Consider the following 19,360-nt stretch of genomic DNA (forward strand, 5'->3'; position numbering starts at 1 on the left):
AAGTAAAAGCTTTCAGATGTTGAAAATAGACAGCAAAGGACTGTGGTCCCTGACGTAAGGGAAACAAATGAAGTCACCCTGATGATACTTCTAGCTTTTTGTCTGGAGGCGGTTTTTGTACTGCTCCCAGGGGAAACCTAAGCAGAGCATGGAGGCCTTACTGAGTTGAGAAGACAGATGAGAGGAAGCTATATAGAACCCCAGAAATATGCATAGAATTTCCCTGAGTCTTTGACTGAATACTGAGCTCTACATGTAAAGAGAAAAACTCTATACGGTCAGGAAATAAGTAACTTCAAGGAAGCTTTTTAAGCTGAACAATTCCTAGGTCTCACATAGGATAGGAAGACATTTAAATTCCATCCAGCCAGAGTGAGGATACCTTGTTAACCCCCTGGGAAATTCAATAAAGACTAGAAATGTAATACCTTAGTAGTAGGAATTCACTCTAACAGCTTAAAATGAGTCTCAGAAGGAGATATGAGGATATATGTATATGTATAGCTGACTCGTTTTGTTATAAAGAAGAAACTAACACACCACTGTAATGCAATTACTCCAATAAAGATGTTAAAAAAAATGAGTCTCAGAAATATCAAGCTAATCCTCAAACGACTCAACTGTCAAATCAAAATTCAACATTGTTGAATGAAGATGAAATCCAGACATCTAACAATGTAGCATACACAATGTCCAGCATTCAATAAAAATAGCTAGACCTGTGAAGAAGCAGGAGAAAGTGTGACTCATAATGAAGAGAAAAAACAGTCAACATCAACAGACCCAGACATAGCAGTTCCAGAAGATGGAATTAGCAGACAAGGACTTTTTTTTTTTTTGGCATGGAATAGGTCTCCAATTTATTATTAAGCAAAAGAGCAAGTTACCAGAACATGAAATTTAGAGCAAATCTACTTTTGTTAAAAATTCAACATAGATGGAAGCAGCACAGTGAAGAACTGAAGGCCTGGACTTGTGGAATTCTGTTGACCTGGGTTCAAACGCCTCCTCTATGGTTCCTTGATGTTTAACCTTGAGAAAATTGCTTACTCTCTGAGCCTCTATTTCCTTCTCTATGCAGCATATTTAGTAGGAAAATATAAGTTCTCTTGCAGTTTTGTGTGAGACTAAAACGGAAAACCCCTGAGATACGCTGAGGACTATGTCTGAGGAGCCTCCCTATGTTCACCTGGAGCCCAGTGGAAGGGCCATGGCCTGGGCACCAGGCTGACGTGGGCTCAAGGCCCGGGTTCAGCATTGACAAACCTGCTGATTCTGGGAAGGCCACTCCCTTCCTCTGTTTTGGTTTCCTCTTTTATGAAGCATGATTCCACTTTTCTGTGTCTGCTGTGAGTTTTAAACGAAGACACAGGGTTGTCAAGGACACGGCCTGAATGTTGAGGTGGTCGGAATCAGTGGGACCATTGTATGTTCATATATGCATTAACTAAGACCTGGCAGGGTATAACAGCCAAAACTTACACAGAAGCTTCTGTTTTCCACACGCCACTCCAAACACTTAAAAATTAACAACATGTTTAATTTTCACCACAACCCTCGTAAGGCATTATTACTTATCCATGTTTCTAGACAAGAAAACAGAGGCCCAGAGATGTTTAGTAACTTTTCCAAAGTCAAACATGGTATAAGTGATGAAACTTGGATTATGAAGCTTGGCACATTGGTATCAAAATATATTTATGCCTTTAACCACGTTACTAGATCACCTTTCAATTGAAATGTTAACACCGCTGGGAAGGGAGGAGTGCCTCATCTCTCTGCCCGGGTCTGGGGTCAGCGGTGCAGAGAAGGGAGAGGACAGGCAGGATTAGCTCCCACATCAAGAATATAATCTTTTGCTTTCTTTTCTTTTTTTTTTTCTTTAACATGGTTATTGGAATATAATTGATTTACAGTGTTGTGTTAGTTTCTGAGGTATAACAAAGTGAATCAGCTCTGTGTATACATATATCCCCATATCCCCTCCCTCTTGCATCTCTGTCCCACCCTCCATGCCCCAGCCCTCTAGGTGGTTGCAAAGCACCGAGCTGATCTCCCTGTGCAATACAGCTGCTTCCCACTAGCTATCTGTTTTACATTTGGTAGTGTATATATGTCCATGCCACTCTCTCACTTCGTCCCAGCTTACCCTTTCCCCTCCCGGTGTCCTCAAGTCCATTCTCTATGTCTGTGTCTTTATTCCTGTCCTGCCCCTAGGTTCTTCAGAACCATTTTTTTTTTTAGATTCCATATATATGTGTTAGCATATGGTATTTGCTTTTCTCTTTCTGATTTACTTCACTCTGTATGACAGACTCTAGGTCCATCCACCTCACTACAAATAACTCAATTTCGTTTCTTTCTATGGCTGAATAATATTCCTTTGTATATATGTGCCACATCTCCTTTATCCGTTCATCTGTCGATGGACACTTAGGTTGCTTCCATGTGCAGACAAGGACTTTAAGACCAGTTACTCTAAATATACTCAAGAATTTAAGAGAAAACAAATATAATGAGGAGAATGGCTATATTAACACCAGAAAACAGAAAACTTCAGGAAACAGAATATACTAGAGATGAACAGGGACATTTCACAGTGATAAAAGGGTCAATTCATCAAGAAGACATAAAAATCTTAATATATATGCATCTGATAACAAAATTTCAAATTACATGGAACCAGTCAACTAGGGAAAAACAACAGTTGTAGTGGCTGTTTTAAATTAAAAAGGAAAATACTACACAGCTATTTGCAAGGCCATCTTTATCACCATGGATTGATTAAGGGAACTACCCTGGGATGTTCTTGGGGTGACAGGAAAACAACTTAACAGATTTGGCTTTGACCTCAAAGACCTCACAATAGGCCTGAAATACAGAACACATACACACCGATTAAAATATTAAGAGGTATGTCTTATGTATTTTCCTTAAACTTCTGCCTTTCAATTTTTTTTAAATTAATTAATTTATTTATTTTTGGCTGTGTTGGGTCTTCGTTTCTGTGTGAGGGCTTTCTCTAGTTGCGGCAAGCGGGGGTCACTCTTCATCACGGTGCGCGGGCCTCTCCCTACCGCGGCCTCTCTTGTGGAGCACAGGCTCCAGACGCGCAGGCTCAGTAGTTGTGGCTCACGGGCCCAGCTGCTCCGTGGCATGTGGGATCCTTCCAGACCAAGGCTCGAACCCGTGTCCCCTGCATCGACAGGCAGACTCTCAACCACTGTGCCACCAGGGAAGCCCTGCCTTTCAATTTTTGAATCAGATAAATCATTAAGCTCTTGTTGGCTGTTTTCCACCTTGAAGGATTAGTGCTTGGCCTTACAAACATAATAGTAACTGCTTAGTCATCTCGGCTATGCCCAGGTGGCTACATGACCACTCCCCTCCCAGGTTCAGCTAGAACCCACACAACTGAAGGAGGATCGCTGTTAACATGACACGAGACCAGAGATCAACGCTGGGGTCCCAAGAAGGCTTGTGATGAGCTATGCAGGCCCCTTGCTTTCAACTCTTCTCGAAGCAGGCTGAGGCATCAGTGCACTCAGATAAGGAGAATAGTTATAAAAAAAGAAAACAGATTCATTCTCAGGGTGATTCACACCCATTAAAAGCCCCGCTTAAGATGAGACCAGAGCCACACCTTGGGAAAAATCATTCTTAAAGATTCACTTTGTACACACAACTCAGTCTTTTCAAGGAAACTGTCTGGAGGTAGTGCTGGGATTAGAATGGATTACCCCCTAAAAGAGCCTTTCCAGAAATCCCAGCTCAGCCAACAGGAGGGGCTCTTTGTTGCCTTTTAATAAATGATTGAATTTATTTATGCCACTTCTCTCCAAGAAAGATGAAGGTAGGTCACCAAACAAATCTGTGAGCTTAGCTCGCTCCAGAAAGGAAGAGCAGAGGCCCAGAGAGATGTCTGTTCTGGGCTCGGCTGACAGTGAGAGCTTCTCTTGGGATCTTCCCCAGTTTCCCCAGTTGTTCCCAGCTCTGTGTCACATGGGAACACCAGGGACTTTGGGGTCAAATAATGTGGGATGGATCCCAGCCTTGCACTTACACCGTGTGGGCTTAGGCAGTCATGAGATGTCACAGAACCCTATGTTCTTCATCTATAACGTGCCTCTCTCTCTCTCTCTCTCTCTCTCTCTCTCTCTCTCTCTCTCTCTCTAGTGTGCGCACACACACACGCACACGTGCACACATTGCAGATATTCGTTTTTCTCCTTCACACCCTCTTTGTGCCTCTCTTACAGGCCCATCATTCATTACTGTTACTTCACCATGTCTTAGCTCTCTTGGGATCTGGAAAGTTGATCACTGTTCTTATGGGTAGAAAAGTCCTTGTCTCCCTGGCCTTGAAGGGAAGGGCTGTGTCTTACTCGCCTACATCCCTAAACCTGGCCCAGTGTCTGGCACGGAGTATATATCAATATATTATTGTTGGATGAAACCCTCACTCTTTTTCAGAAGGACTCAACAAGCTCTCTAGTACCTTCTTTAGAAAACAAAACAAAACAAAACAACTCCTCCAGCTTCCTCTCGTGGCCCCTCCCAGAATCTGTTCTCTCCTAGGCTGAGGCCATCGCACTTAAGGGGCGTAGGGCGAAGGGCTTTGATATCGGGCCCTGTGTTGAGTTCCAGCTCCTCCACCCACAAGGTGGGTGGCCTTGTGCCATCCAGGGAGGGAATGTGTGCCCTGGCCGGGGTGGGCCTGCCTCCTGTCTCTGTGATGACCCTGCTCCTACCTGGATCACACCCTTAGATATAAAGTGATCCGTTGCCATCCGATCCCGCTCTGCTGTATCACGCATCACTCTGTCTACCCTCCTGTCCATTTCCTGACACTGACTTTCTCTGCTCTGTGGTCTGTCTTTGCTTTCACAGGTGAGTACAGTGTGGTCCTGGCCTGGCCGGTTTCCCCGGAGGTCCAGGTGGAACCAACCACACTGCAGCTGATGAGATGCATGTTCCCTCCTTCCTTAATTTCTCCCTTAGGAGAAAACTTGACCTGAAAACACTGCCTGAGGAGACCCGTGTCCCTTCCATCGCCGGTGGGTAGGGGGGACCTTGGTTCAGAGAGGAATTCCCTGTCGCCTGCTTGTCCAGACACCACTGTCGGGGGCTTCCGAATATATCCTTCATTCAACAAACAGGCTCATCACTCGTCCCAAATTAAAGTGTTTTGAATGCTTGGGGGGTTAGCGTTTAACAGTTGTTGAGTTTTAAAATAGATTGAGTTCCTTCATTCTCCCTCCTAGCGTTTCATGGTCAAGAACAGGCAGAGACACACATAGAGGGGAATGGGGACTGGTTTGTGCTCCTGACAAGACTTGTTCATCTAATCCTGGACTCACAGTCACAGCCACCCAGTGTCTCCCTCCTTCCCTCCCTCCCTCCCCCCTTCCTTCATTCCTTCCTCCCTCCCTCCCTTCCTCCCCACCCCGACCCCCATTACCTAAAACATAAGCGGAAAATACAAGCGCTAACAAACCTGAACTGCTTGGTAATGTGGGAGCGTGTTTACGACACTCCGTTGCCACATCTTCCCTAACCAAGATCCTCACCTTCACAGAAAAGCCTGCTTCGAGGACCGGTGCTTCTGGACTCAGACTCTAGTGAAGGTGACTGGTGAGGATTCACGTGTTGCCTCTTCCAGAGGCTTTCATTGTCATCGCTTGTAAAAGCCAAAGGACGGCAAGCATTTACCATGTGATACTGAACAAGAGGTAGAGGTGTCTGAGGCAGGAGGTCCTACTCAGGGCCTGAAACCGCCTCTCAATTATCCAGAGAGAGAAATATGAACACAGCTCGCTCGCTCTCTCTTTCAGCTATTGGAGAAAAACAAATGTAAAAATAAAACAATTAAAAATGTGTGACTCAAAATGTTTTCAAAAACAAAGCACACACTCGTTCCAAACCCAGAGACGAGCTAGTCATCTGTGGGACATTTGGGGCCCAGTGTGGTCAGACTCTGCCTTACACGCAGGTGGCCCAGACATAGGGCTGGTCGGCATGCCTTCTGGGACAAGTCTGCTCCACGCAGCGGGGCTTCCAGTGATGTCTGGGGAACCTCAAGGGCACAGCATTCTGTTTTCTCAGAGAAACAGTGCAATCCACAGAGGCTCTGGGCCATTAGGATTCGGGCAAACTTCAGGAGCCCTAAAGCTTCTGGGCTCAACACAGGAAAGTTGGGGCAAAATAGTTCATGCCGGGGCTTCCCTGATGGCGCAGTGGTTGAGAGTCCGCCTGCTAATGCAGGGGACACGGGTTCGAGCCCTGGTCTGGGAGGATCCCACATGCCGCGGAGCAACTAGGCCCGTGAGCCACAGCTACTGAGCCTGCGCGTCTGGAGCCTGTGCTCCGCAACGAGAGGCCGCCATAGTGAGAGGCCCGCGCACCGTGATGAAGAGTGGCCCCCGCTTGCCACAACTAGAGAAAGCCCTCGCACGGAAACAAAGACGCAACACAGCAAAAATAAATAAGTTAATTAATAAACTCCTACCCCCACCATCTTCCAAAAAAAAAGAAAACCACAGCTTTACTCCTTTTAAAAAAAAAAAAAAGCCCAGAGATAAACCCACACACGTATGGTCACCTTATCTTTGATAAAGGAGGCAACAATATACAGTGGAGAAAAGACAGCCTCTTCAGTAAGTGGTGCTGGGAAAACTGGACAGCTACATGTAAAAGAATGAAATTAAAACACTCCCTAACACCATACACAAAAATAAACTCAAAGTGGATTAAAGACCTAAATGTAAGGCCAGACACCATCAAACTCTTAGAGGAAAACATAGGGAGAACACTCTATGACATAAATCCCAGCAAGATCCTTTTTGACCCACCTCCTAGAGAAATGGAAATAAAAACAAAAATAAACAAATGGGACCTAATGAAACTTAAAAGCTTTTGCGCAGCAAAGGAAACCATAAACAGGACGAAAAGACAACCCTCAGAATGGGAGAAAATATTTGCAAATGAAGCAACTGACAAAGGATTAATCTCCAAAGTTCACAAGCAGCTCATGCAGCTCAATATCACAAAAACAAACAACCCAATCCAAAAATGGGCAGAAGACCTAAATAGACATTTCTCCAAAGAAGATACACAGATTGCCAACAAGCCCATGAAAGGATGCTCAACACCACTAATCATTAGAGAAATGCAAATCAAAACTACAATGAGGTATCACCTCACACCTGTCAGAATGGCCATCATCAAAAAATCTACAAACAATAAATGCTGGAGAGGGTGTGGAGAAAAGGGAACCATCTTGCACTGTTGGTGGGAATGTAAATTGATACAGCCGCTATGGAGAACAGTATAGAGGTTCCTTAAAAAACTACAAATAGAACTACCATATGACCCAGCAATCCCACTCCTGGGCATACCCTGAGAAAACCATAATTCAAAAAGAGTCATGTACCGCAATGTTCATTGCAGCTCTATTTACAAGCAACCTAAGTGTCCATGGACAGATGAATGGATAAAGAAGTTGTGGCACATACATACAATGGAATATTACTCAGCCATAAAAAGGAATGAAACTGAGTTATTTGTAGTGAGGTGGATGGACCTAGAGACTGTCATACAGAGTGAAGTAAGTCAGAAAGAGAAAAACAAATACCGTATGCTAACACACATGTATGGAATCTAAAAAAAAAAAAAGAAAAAAAATGGTCAGAAGAACCTAGGGGCAAGACAGGAATAAAGATGCAGACCTACTAGAGAATGGACTTGAGGATACGGGGAGGGGGAAGGGTAAGCTGGGACAAAGTAAGAGAGTGGCATGGACATATATACACTACCAAACGTAAAATAGATAGCTAGTGGGAAGCAGCCACATAGCATAGGGAGATAAACTCCGTGTTTTGTGACCACCTAGAGGGGTGGGATAGGAAGGGTGGGAGGGAGGGAGATGCAAGAGGGAAGAGATATGGGGACATATGTATATGTATAACTGATTCACTTTGTTATAAAGCAGAAACTTACACACCATTGTAAAGCTATTATACTCCAATAAAGATGTTTAAAAAAATACATATATCCACTCTTTTTTACATTCTTTTCCCATATAGGCCATTACGGAGTACTGAGTAGAGTTCCCTGTGCTATGTAGGAGGTCCTTATTAGTTATCTATTTTATATATAGTCGTGTGTATGTCTCAATCCCAGTGTTCAGTTTGCATTCTCAAGACTTGACAGAGTTCTCAGGAGGGGCCTCAATACATTTGGAAGGAATGAATCCTCAACTCCGTGAAGAGAAGAAAACAAGCTCAGATGGGTTAATGTTCGCTCAGGGTCAAACACTGGTATGTGTTTGGGACCAGGTCGGAACCCAGACCCTCTGACCTGGAAGTCTGTACTCTTTCCCTAATGACCTCTTTGACTACCGGCGACTGTTTTGATGAAGAATTTTGAACTGCTTGGACGTGACCTGAAAACAAAAATCCCCCAGGTGGCAGGTGCAGCGAGCCCATGCTGGATGCCGGGGAACAGCTCCACTGCGTCCCTGGTCCCTGCTCTGCAGTGTGGTCCCACTGCTTCACCCTCGGACCCACATGTTCAGTGAGGGTCCTGAGAGGTTGCACTGTGTAACATGGTGCATACACAGGCCCTAGAAAGGATTGGGGACCATTGAGTAACTTTTGCTACGTAGGCCTGGGTCTGGGCAAATTAGAAAAGAGAGTAGGAATTACGAGGACTCCCTCCCTCCCCTGCCTCAGTCTTGGTTCAAATGCGCCCTCCTTAGTGAGGTTGTCTCTGGCCGCCCTACTACCCCTGGGCATCCTTTACTCCCATCTCCACTTTATTCTCCTCTCCAGCACTTACCACCATCTAATTAGTAATTCACTTTGCTGAAGATACTTCCCTTGTTTACTGTCAGTTCTTTCCACTAGAATGTAAGTTCAGCGAGGGCAGCAACTTGTTTCATTCTCTGTGCCGAGAACAGTGCCTGAGACATAGTAGGTGCTTAGTAAATATGGACTGAACTGTGTTTGTCACACTAGCAATCATACTTCAAAAGGCACCCATAAGTCACAGCACACCTATAGTAACAGTAACGAGTAAGAGGATGCCTCCCTCCTGCCTGGATGGTGAGAACATCTGTTGGATTCCATTTCAGCTGCTATCACAGTGTCTTATTCCATTTGGGCTGCCATCACAAAATGCTGTACACTAGGTGGCTCAGATACAATAGAAATTCATTTCTCACGGTTCTGGGAGAATAAGCTTTCTCCGGCCTCTTTCAAAAGGGCACTCATTCCATAAATCACCTCCCAAGGTCTCACCTCCGAATATCATCACCTTGGGGGTTGGGATTTCAAGGTATGAATTTTGGGGGGACACATTCAGACCACAGCACTCAGGAAGAGTGTTCTGACTTACTGCCCAACACCTGGGAACAAAAAGCAAGCTGGTGGTGGAGACTTGTGTTTTCTTCGTAAGGAAAGCCTGATTCTAAGTGCCTCTTGGTACCCGGGCAGACCTTCTACCCGTATAGCCGGTCCTGCCCCTCTGCTTAGATTCCAGCGGTGTCTTAGAAAGACTTCCATGAAAAAGTTAAAAAAATACAATTTCAAATACTTGAAGTGCTAACATTGTATTATGCAGATAATTGAATTTCTTTAACATTCTGGAGAGTTGAAAACTTTTTTGTACTTTTAATGTTTCCTGGATCAAACATTCTCTGGGCAGGGCAGGGATACCGAATGTCATGTAAGCGCTCTACTGAGGCCGGTGGTCTGGGCTATACCTTTAATTTCAAGATTAGGAAAATTAGGAAGGTGGCTGAGTGGATTTTAAGGTATTTTCTAAATCTGCATGAATCAGCGAGTCTGTGGAAAATGGAATTTGGGGGGTTTTGTATTCCCCATGGGGACCAGTCTGTGATGTCTTGTGGGTGATATGGTTTAGTGGACAGATGCACATCTCAGAAGTCAGTATGGAAAAAGGAAAAGGAAAAGGGGGAAGGCAGAAGTGTCCCTGACTCCTGCTGGGTTTCTTTTTCATTGGGCCGAGCACAGGACTCCCCTGGATGTTCTCTCCACCCAACAGACACGCGAATCAGAGTTCCCCATCGATTCTGGGGTAATTTTATGGAGGGAGAGGTAGGATCTGATGCTCCAGTTACAGCCCCTCCTCTCTGTCCCCATCTTGTTTCTGGCAGCCACAAGGGGTTAGTATTTCCAGGAAAAGCAAGATGCCTTCTAGCAGGAGAGAGAGGAAACAAAGGAGAGAGAGGAAGAAAGACAGAATGGGGACCAGGTAGACCTAGAGGAGGGAGGGCAAAGTGATGAAGGAGGGGGAGGGGACAGGCAGCCAGAAGATGCCGTGGGAGCAAGAGGAAAGGCTGAGGGTGGGAACCCAGAGGAGCAGACCCTGAGATGCACCACCAGCCACCCCCATGCGTAATTCTTTACATTTTTCAACCATTTTCGTGCCTATGATCTCACTTTGCATGTCACAGCCACTCTGTGTAGGTAAAAGGCACATTTTTTTTTCTACTTCACTGATGAGAAAACTGAGGCATGAAAAGCCCTAGTGATTTGCTCAAGGTCACAACATTCTAACTGAATCCCCATGCAGAATAGGCTATTTATATCATACAGCAAAATTCAGTCATTGCTTTCCTGGTCTTTCCATTTTTAAGCCAATAACCTGAACGGTCTATTAGGAAGTGAAGATATTTTCCTTTCTTTTATACTTGAACCCTTGAAACAAGTACTTCAGAATTTTAATGTGACTACAATTTCTCTAAATTTCATTGTTCATGTCAAAGCGTTTGACTAAAATATAGCAAAACTACTGTTCCTTTCAAGGGGGTCAAAATGTTTTCTGTGGGTGGAAACGTGTCCTGTGCATGAAGATGAAAGCATCTTTGTTGTACTCTTCCTTGGGGACTCTTTCTAGGGTTATTACTAAAGTCAAGAATAGATCAGAAATGGAGAAAAGGTAGGATATCAAGAATAGCTTTCATGGAAAATTGAAATCATTCCTTTTAAAGTTCACAAATTCCACTCTGAGGATAGACCCCCAGCCTTGCAGGATGGGCTCTTCCCAGATAGAAAGGTGGCAGCCACGAGAGGATTTTGATGCAACTGTGATTGATGTCAGCAGGTCCAGACGGTGATATTTTATGACAAATTTAATGGACATTTGTTAAGCTGATTCAACGGCACCAGCCCTGGGCTCGATGGGGCTGGGAGATACAAAAGGAGGACATCATCTATGAAGGTCTTTGGGGCCAGTTAGGGATGGAAATGCCACTGATTCGAGTTTTGCACACCCTCTGCATGCTAGGTGCTCTTAACACCATCATTTCATGTCTGTCTCCCACAAACCCCACTGCAAGACAAGGCTGTTGGGAGATTCAGTGACTCCTGGTGACCAGGTGGCTGCCCCCAGTTTTGCATCCAGGTCCTTTGTCTCTGAGTGAAGGGCTCTCGTCACTAAGCCAGACAGGAAGCAGCTACGGAATGACTGTGTCACAGCCTAATGCTGGGACACGCATCCCAGGTGCAGATTCCTGCTGGCACCCATGGTATAGGAATTCAGAGTTGAGGACAAGATCCTTTGGGGCTCGAGTTATGGTGGATTATGCTTCACAGAAGAGACGAAGTATGGACATTTTAGCGCTGCTTTAAGCAGTGAAGAAGTGGGTGTGGAAATATTTTCAAGGAGGAAACGCCTTTTTAATAGAGACTTGGCTGGTTAACAGAACTTTTCTTTCTTGGGATGAACGTCATCGCTTCTCTTATATCCTGAAGCGTCAGCTCTCCTGGTGGAGACACGTGAGCACTGCCAAGGGCCTGGAATGTCCCAAGAGGGTAAGAATAGCCACGATGAGAGACGGCTGCTTCTGGCCTCTGGTCGCTGCAGTTGTCAGGAAGGCTTTGCCTCACACAGCTCGGGACCGTCTCAACTAGAGACAGAAGAACGACCTTGTGCTCCTGGGCTTGAATCTTCCCTTTAGTATCTCCAGCTCTCACCTGGGAGTCTTTTGTAGCTAAGATACATTTTTTCCTGCAAAGATTTCCCACCTCCTTGGAGAACACAGGCTCCGGAAGTCTCCAGCCACCTTGAGTCTGTGACCCCCTGAAAGCATGGACCAGCTGGACCTGCTGGGGTTCCTCGTCATCACCCTAAACTGCAACGTGACCATGGTGGGTGAGTAGCGCCAACCCCTGCAGAACACTGGTTCTGCCTTGGGTCACTTTTCCTGGCCCTCTCCCATGAGTAAGGCCTGCCTATCCCTGGAGGACAGGGAACCAGGGCTCAAGCTTTCCTCTAATTCTCCATTATTTAAGGAGGCTCCCCCATCCTTTAAGGATGTCTTGGGAGTGAGCAATGTTTCTCTCAAGGGGAGTCTTTTTGCTGACATTTGGGGGCTGAGCAGATGGGAGGGGTATTTTTGTGTAACTCTTCTCTGGCTACATTACCAGGAAAAGGAACAATACAGTCAAAGTTAGAGAAATTCGTGCCTTGAGTAAGCTATCTTGTTCATCTTTTTAGGGTTTATCCTTGAAGCTCCATTTGTAAAGATTAGTAAGTTCTCTGTGCACTTTAAACCAAATCCCAATTTTAGTTTAGTTTTTATTTTTTTGACAAAGTAATACGTTTTCTGAGTTTGGTGTAGCCGAGTTAAATTTTCAGAGAGGTATGGGTGTCCTAGTAAAGGGGATTGAGAAAAGGATTAAAATATGTCTGTGAAGTGGTTGATATTTTCTTCATTGCTTTTTAGTCGAAGCCAACTTGGTTTTAAAAGTTTGAGTTAATGACTTTATCACGTAATGGTCACACAGTCCTTGAGTTGAACTGCCTTCGTTTATAAGAGAGTTTAGTTTTTCTGATGTCAGGTGATGATTTCTGTATCTCATCACAAAACAGAATATTTACAAATTATTTTGACTGGGTCTTCAACACACTCCAAAATAGTTGACTCATGAAATGAAAATAGGACTTGGAAGTTATTTTGATTTCTATGTTAGCCTAATTTATTCATGATAAATTGAAGAAAGACAAACTTCAATTCATAATAGCTGGAATAGGGGGGGAGGAGTTCTGAATTACTGAAGAGTCTAAAAAACTGAATGTTCTTCAAGAAATTCGATTTCAAGGGCTTCAGAGCAACATGAAAGGGCTACAGAGCCCACTGGTTACATAAAGGTCGTTTGGACTCTTAACCATAGAGAAAACTCACTGAAATTAGTAGCTTGTATTTGCTATACACAGTTACAGGAATGCACTAACATCCTTGAAAAAGTTCACTCTTTTTAACAGGAAGACTTTATTTACATCCGCCCAATTTTCTTTCTAGAACTTTCAGCCCAAACTCTGAACTCGCCAAACTAGATTAAACATTTTAGTATTCATGCTTCTTTAAATCTGCCAATTTCAAAGCATTCTACAAACACGTACAGGCATACCTCGTTCTATGGTGCTTCTCAGATACTGCTTTTTTTTTTTTTAACAGTTGAAGGTTTGTGGCAACCCTGCCTCAAGCAAGTCTTTTGGCGCCATTTTTCCTACAGCATTTGCTCACTTCATGTCTGTGTGTCACATTTTGGTAATTCTCACAATATTTCCAACTTTTTCATTGTTATTATATTTATTCTGATGAGCTGTGATCAGTGATCTTTGATGTTACTACCACCAGTGGCTGAAGGCTCAGAGGATGGTTAGCAATTTTTAGCAATGAAGTACTTTTTACTTAAGGTATGTGCATTGTTTTTTATCATGCTATTGCACGCTTAATAGACCAAGGTATAGTGGAAACACAGCTTTTATATGCACTGGGAAACCAAAAGATCCGTGTGACTCGCTTTTTGGGGGGTGGTCTGGGCCTGAACCCGCAGTATCTCCGAGGTGTGCCTAGTTGAACACACTGTCCGACACCTTGTAAGTGCTCATTAGACATTCGTCCGATGAGCTGACAGGCTGATACTGTTGCTGTGACTTACACACTTAGTTCTCCAGGCTCAGCACCAGTAAAGATTTAAAGCTGCTGCTGGGAGGAGGAGATGTGTTGGTCTGGCTGTGATGGCGCCCTTCCTGTGCCTCTTTCCAGGGAAGATCTGGCTTATCTTCATGGTGCTGCTGAGGATGGGGGTGCTCATCCTGGCCGGGTCGCCGGTCTACCAGGATGAGCAGGAGAGGTTCGTGTGCAATACCCTGCAGCCCGGATGCGCCAACGTTTGCTACGACATCTTCGCCCCCGTGTCCCACCTGCGGTTCTGGCTGATCCAGAGCGTGTCTGTTCTGCTTCCATCCGCCGTCTTCAGTGTCTACGTGCTGCACAAAGGAGCCGAGCTGGCGGCACGTGGATCCCGCTGGCTGGATGATGACTCGGAGGACCACGACGGCCCTGAACTGACCCCGGGGGCCAGGCGCTGCCTGATGGTGCCGGACTTCTCCTCGGGCTACGTGGTCCACCTCTGCCTCCGGACCCTGACGGAGGCAGCTTTCGGTGCCCTGCATTACCTCCTCTTCGGATTCTTGGTCCCCAAGAGATTCTCGTGCACGCACCCTCCTTGCACCAGCGTGGTGGACTGTTACGTCTCTCGGCCCACGGAGAAGTCCATCCTGATGCTTTTCGTCTGGGCGGTCTGCGCGCTGTCCTTGTTGCTCAGTGTCGCCGACCTGGTCTGCAGCGTGCGCTGGGAGACGCGCAGGCGACACGGCGGGGCCCGGAGGAGGCAGTGTCAAGGGGTGGGGAGTGCGGCGCGGGAGGGACACGGGGCGCCCGAGGGACGTGGGGTGCGCGCTCGCCGGGGCCTGCGGACTGGAGGGCAGGGCGCGTACAGCCCCGCACCGGAGCCCACCGAGCCGGGGCACCCGGATCTGCCAGGGGAGGACGAGAGCGACGCGCTGTCCTCAGCCAGCGACCAGCCGCGCGGGGCCGGGCCGGGAGCGGCGGCCCCGGGGTGGGAGGAGCGCCCCTGCGCGCCAAGCGCCGCGCTCCCGGGCCCCAGCAAGTCCGAGTGGGTGTGAGCGGCCGGCGTCCCGCCCCGGGAGCGCGGCAACCAGGACCGAGAACATCGACCTGCAGAAAGGTGAGCTGGCGGGACAGACCCGACTTCCTGAGAGGCTCCGGTGCAGCGCAGCAGGGATTTAATTTAGATGAAGCCTTCTGGGGAACCCTGCACTTGGCGTGCAAATGCGGATGGAAGCTCCAAGGATTAACCGGCGAGCATCAGGTCCATGAGTTTGTCGCGCTGTAGTTCTATTGTCTTATTTTACCGCAGTATGGGCTTGAAAAGCACGTTCTTTGGACTTACAGAGCTTATGAATATTTTAATGTTTTCGGGGGGATTATTTTGACGGTTTGTTGTTTGTTTTGGTTTGTTTTTCTGCTTAGCCAAAAGGGGCATCTGTTATGCACATCGTCCATAGAGGGATATTAGTTTAACTTCTCCAAACCCCTTTAATAAAATGAATGCTGATTGCGTTGCCATATCACACTTCCTACTTCACTGTGTTAAAGGAGAAACCACACATGCAGGAAATATGACTAAAAACTTTGGGGTCTTTTGGGGGTCATCTTGGGTTCTTATTGCATGTGGGTGTGAGGTGCACAGGATGAAGGGTGGCCGCTGGCTTGCTTTAGTGTTGCTGGGCTGTTGGCTGGGTGGCTGTCCTCACTGAGCAGAGGGGGGCACTCTGGCTGCTGACAGGCCTAGAGTTGCCACACGGCTTCCAGTCCCGGCTCTGTGTCCTTGAGACAGTCATACAGTTAGGGCTACTCTGAGGGTCTTCATGTCCCAGGGAAGCAGATGAGGAATGCTGCAGGTGTTCCAGCCTTGTGGTCTGTGCTGATGCTCCGGGGGTGGGGGGGTTATCCTAGAGACACAACAGTCTCACCTCTCAGGGGAGCCCCTCTGCTCTCCTCCGCTCGCCCTGGTTTCGGTCCAGGTGCTGTCCAGTTGGAGTGTGAGTCTGTTAGAGCTTCCATGCTGCCTTCAGCTGCCACGCGGAAGACACAGTGCAGCAGAAACACGGGGTAAGCCTGCTCCTCTTACGGCAAGGAAGAGCCACTGGGTGGCCCCCCAGAACGGATGAAGAACCTCTGGTCCCCAAACCCCCAACGCTGAGGAAGAGGAACTGCCCTCCATGCCAGCAAATAGTAAAAACAAACATGAACCAAGGCACCCAGGGAACCAGTGGGCACTTTTAACTGTTCTAAAGATGACTTTGACAGTGAAATATCAGCCGGGATGGGGAATGACATCCTCCTTGATCTATCTAGAGTGTCAAAGCCATTGATTAAAACTTAAAAAAAATCATCCAAAATTGGTTTTGGCATAAAGCGCTTTGAATGAATGTACCTGGTTTTTTTTTTTTTGCGGTACGCGGGCCTCTCACCGTTGTGGCCTCTCCCGCTGTGGAGCACAGGCTCCGGACGCGCAGGCTCAGCGGCCATGGCTCACGGGCCCAGCCACTCCGCGGCATGTGGGATCTTCCCGGACGGGGGCACGAACCCGCGTCCCCTGCATCGGCAGGCGGACTCTCAACCACTGCGCCACCAGGGAAGCCCAAATGTACCTGCTTTTAACCCCTGCAGTAAATCTCTCTCCCACTCTCTGTCTCTCTCTCAATTGCTCCTCGATCCGTCGATAACCGCGAACCATGACCCAGACCCCTTCCTTCAGTATTTGGATTGGCGTCCGGCACATAGCAAGTGCTCAGTAAGTGTGATTTTTGTGCCTGATATTCCTGAAGTATTCAGGGCCAAATCTGGTTCTTGTCCCTTTCAGCATGCAGTTCTGATGGAGTTCCAAGGTTGGCCACAGTCTTAAAGACATGAGAATTCTCTAGGGCCTTCCTTGCTATTTAAAAAATAAGTTCCGTAGGCCCCTCAATACCCCGATGTGAGCCTTGATAATGTTGAGTGAAGAAAGGAAATCAGATTAACAAATATTGGTAGGTGTGCCCACGCAGGGCTCCCAGATGACAGCTAGGAAAGGAAGGTGGTGAAGGCTGAGTGGGGACTCCCTCCCAGCCATGGCCCCAGAGAAAACTGGGCCCTGTTCTCCTATGAGTCTTATGAGTCCATGCTTGGATTTGGGTTTACAGATGGTGCCTGTGTGTGGGTGGCACTGGGAACGGCTGCTTTGGCCTCTCTGCTGATGTCCCAAATCCCACTATCAGAGGATCAGAGCCTTGAAGTTTTTTCCATGGAAAACTGTAAAATCCATTCAGAGTGATGGAGGCCAAGAGAGGGGGAGAGGTGTGGAATCAAGGATAAGACATGTGGGTTCTGTCCCCATGTGCATCATTTCTTGGCAGGTCACTCCCTTCCTTTGGGCCTCAGTTTCCTTCTCTAAGGGATAAGGGCCTGGACTAGGTGATTCCTTAGTGTTCTTACATGGTTAGGAATCCACCAGTGATGGGTGTCCTTTTAACCTCAATAGGGGCTGGTTTATCAGGCCTGTCCATCCTCTGCCTGCCTGAGCACAGGTTTCCATAAATGAAAATGGTCAGAACAGGAGAGACCTGCATGTCCCGGGGAGAGCTGCCATGGAAGAGAGATGCAGACCTCATGAAAGGGGGCGATGAGGACGACTCACCAGCTCCCCACTCTGCTGAGAGATGGCAGAGGCTGCGTGGACAGACGTGGGGTCATCTGCTGTGACCCCTCACTGTGAGAGCAAGGTTGCAGAAGAGGCTTCAAGCATTCTGGAGTGTGGTTGGCAGTGTTGGCATGATGGTGGCCACCTTGTCAGAACACACACAGGGGGTGACCCTCCTCTTCTCTTTGCTCTCACAGGCCACTGTACATCTCCCCTGGTTCAGAACTTAGGTTTTGAAGCCTTTGAAGATCTTTTCTTTCTTTTTTAAAAATAGTAATTTATTTATTTATTTTTGGCTGCGTTGGGTCTTCGTTGCTGTGCGCGGGCTTTCTCTAGTTGCGAGGAGCCAGGGCTACTCTTGGTTGTGGTGTGCAGGCTTCTCACTGTGGTGGCTTCTCTTGTTGCGGAGCACAGGCTCTAGTCGCGGGGGCTTCAGTAGTTGTGGCTCATGGGCTCTAGAGCGCAGGCTCAGTAGTTGTGGCGCACGGGCTTAGTTTCTCCGTGGCATGTGGGATCTTCCCAGCCCAGGGCTCGAACATGTGTCCCCTGCATTGGCAGGCAGATTCTTAGCCACTGCGCCACCAGGGAAGTCCTGAAGATCTTTTCTAGTCATCTAAGAGGAGGGGAAAAAAATCTCAGACTGTATCCAAAAGGTAAAAAACGGCGAAAATCGTGTGGCTATCATCCTCCTTTCCAAGATTTTAGTCTTCCTCTCTGCATCTTTGGCACGCTGGGTGAGTGCAGGATGGTTCACAGGCTTGTGTTCCTCCCACAGAGTGTTATTGAGTCACCCAGTGCCCAAGGTAGAGGCAGCAGGAGGTAAGGTAATTGTAGCTGCTGCAACAGGTCACCCCAATCTTAAACATTTAACACAGAAGTTTCATAAAGTACAGAGCCAAGTTTTCTGATTGATGGGCAGCTTTCCTCTGTGTGGTGACTCAGGGGTCCTTCCATCCTAGGCTCTACCATCTTCCGTCTTCTGTGGAAGAGACCAGACTGGTTCCAAGGCCAGGTCTGGAGAGGGCACAGGGCCCACCTGGCTAGAACTCGGTCCTGACTGCTTGGAAGGCTGTGAAGGGTGGCCTAGTTACACAGCTGGCCCCTGCATCCGTGGATGGATTGAATTCAACCAACCATGGATCTAAAATTTTTTTTTAAATTCCAGAAAGTTCCAAAAAGCAACACTTGAATTTGCTGCATGCAAACTATTTACATAGCATTTACATTGTATTTACAACTATTTACATAGCATTTATGTCGTATTAGGAGTTATAAGTCATCTAGAGATGATTTAAAGCGTAAGGGAGGATGTGCTTAGGTTATATGCGAGTACTAGGCCATTTCATGTACGAGACTGGAGCACCTTCGGATTTTGGAACCAATTCCCAGCGGATAGTGAGGGATGACTGTCCGGGAAGAAGGAGGAAAAGTTGGGGCCAACAGCTGTCCAGTATTTGCCTCAGGCAGCACCCAAGCCCTGGGTACCTGCCCTGTGGGAGGGATTTAATGCATTCTCAGTGGCCAACGAACCAGTCTCAGGAGGGAAGCTAAGCGAGGACATTAGCTCGGGTCCCTGCACAGGCTTCACTGGGCCCGCAGAGAGGAGAAAGGAGGTGACGAGGTTGAAGAGAACTCACGGAAAAGGGCCTGGAACCCAAATCTCTTGTACTGGGAACTGCCGTCTTAGATATGTGCGTTTCGGACGAGAAAGGATCTTAGTGGGTGTAAGTGCACAGCGATGGTCTTTGCTCAGTATGAATGGCTCGTTAGATGCTGTCTAA

The 19,360-nt window shown here is 47.0% G+C and overlaps 1 protein-coding gene across 1 annotated transcript; it reads left to right on the top strand.

Annotated features, from left to right (window-relative positions):
- Positions 1–12,113: 12,113 nt before the first annotated feature.
- On the top strand, positions 12,114–15,000 carry GJD4 (gap junction protein delta 4). Its single transcript, XM_060003778.1, has 2 exons — positions 12,114–12,177; positions 14,078–15,000. The coding sequence occupies exons 1-2, from the start codon at positions 12,114–12,116 to the stop codon at positions 14,998–15,000; spliced, it is 987 nt and encodes a 328-aa protein (XP_059859761.1).
- The last annotated feature ends 4,360 nt before the right edge of the window (positions 15,001–19,360 follow it).

Source organism: Delphinus delphis, chromosome 2 (assembly GCF_949987515.2).
Source record: "Delphinus delphis chromosome 2, mDelDel1.2, whole genome shotgun sequence".
Lineage (NCBI taxonomy): Eukaryota > Metazoa > Chordata > Mammalia > Artiodactyla > Delphinidae > Delphinus > Delphinus delphis.

What these genes read in the sequence shown, in the direction of transcription:
- GJD4 (XM_060003778.1), top strand. Translation starts at nt 12,114, where the DNA reads ATGGACCAGCTGGACCTGCTGGGGTTCCTCGTCATCACCCTAAACTGC. An exon ending in CTGCAACGTGACCATGGTGG is followed by an intron (nt 12,178 to 14,077) that starts GTGAGTAGCGCC and finishes GCCTCTTTCCAG; the next exon opens with GGAAGATCTGGCTTATCTTC.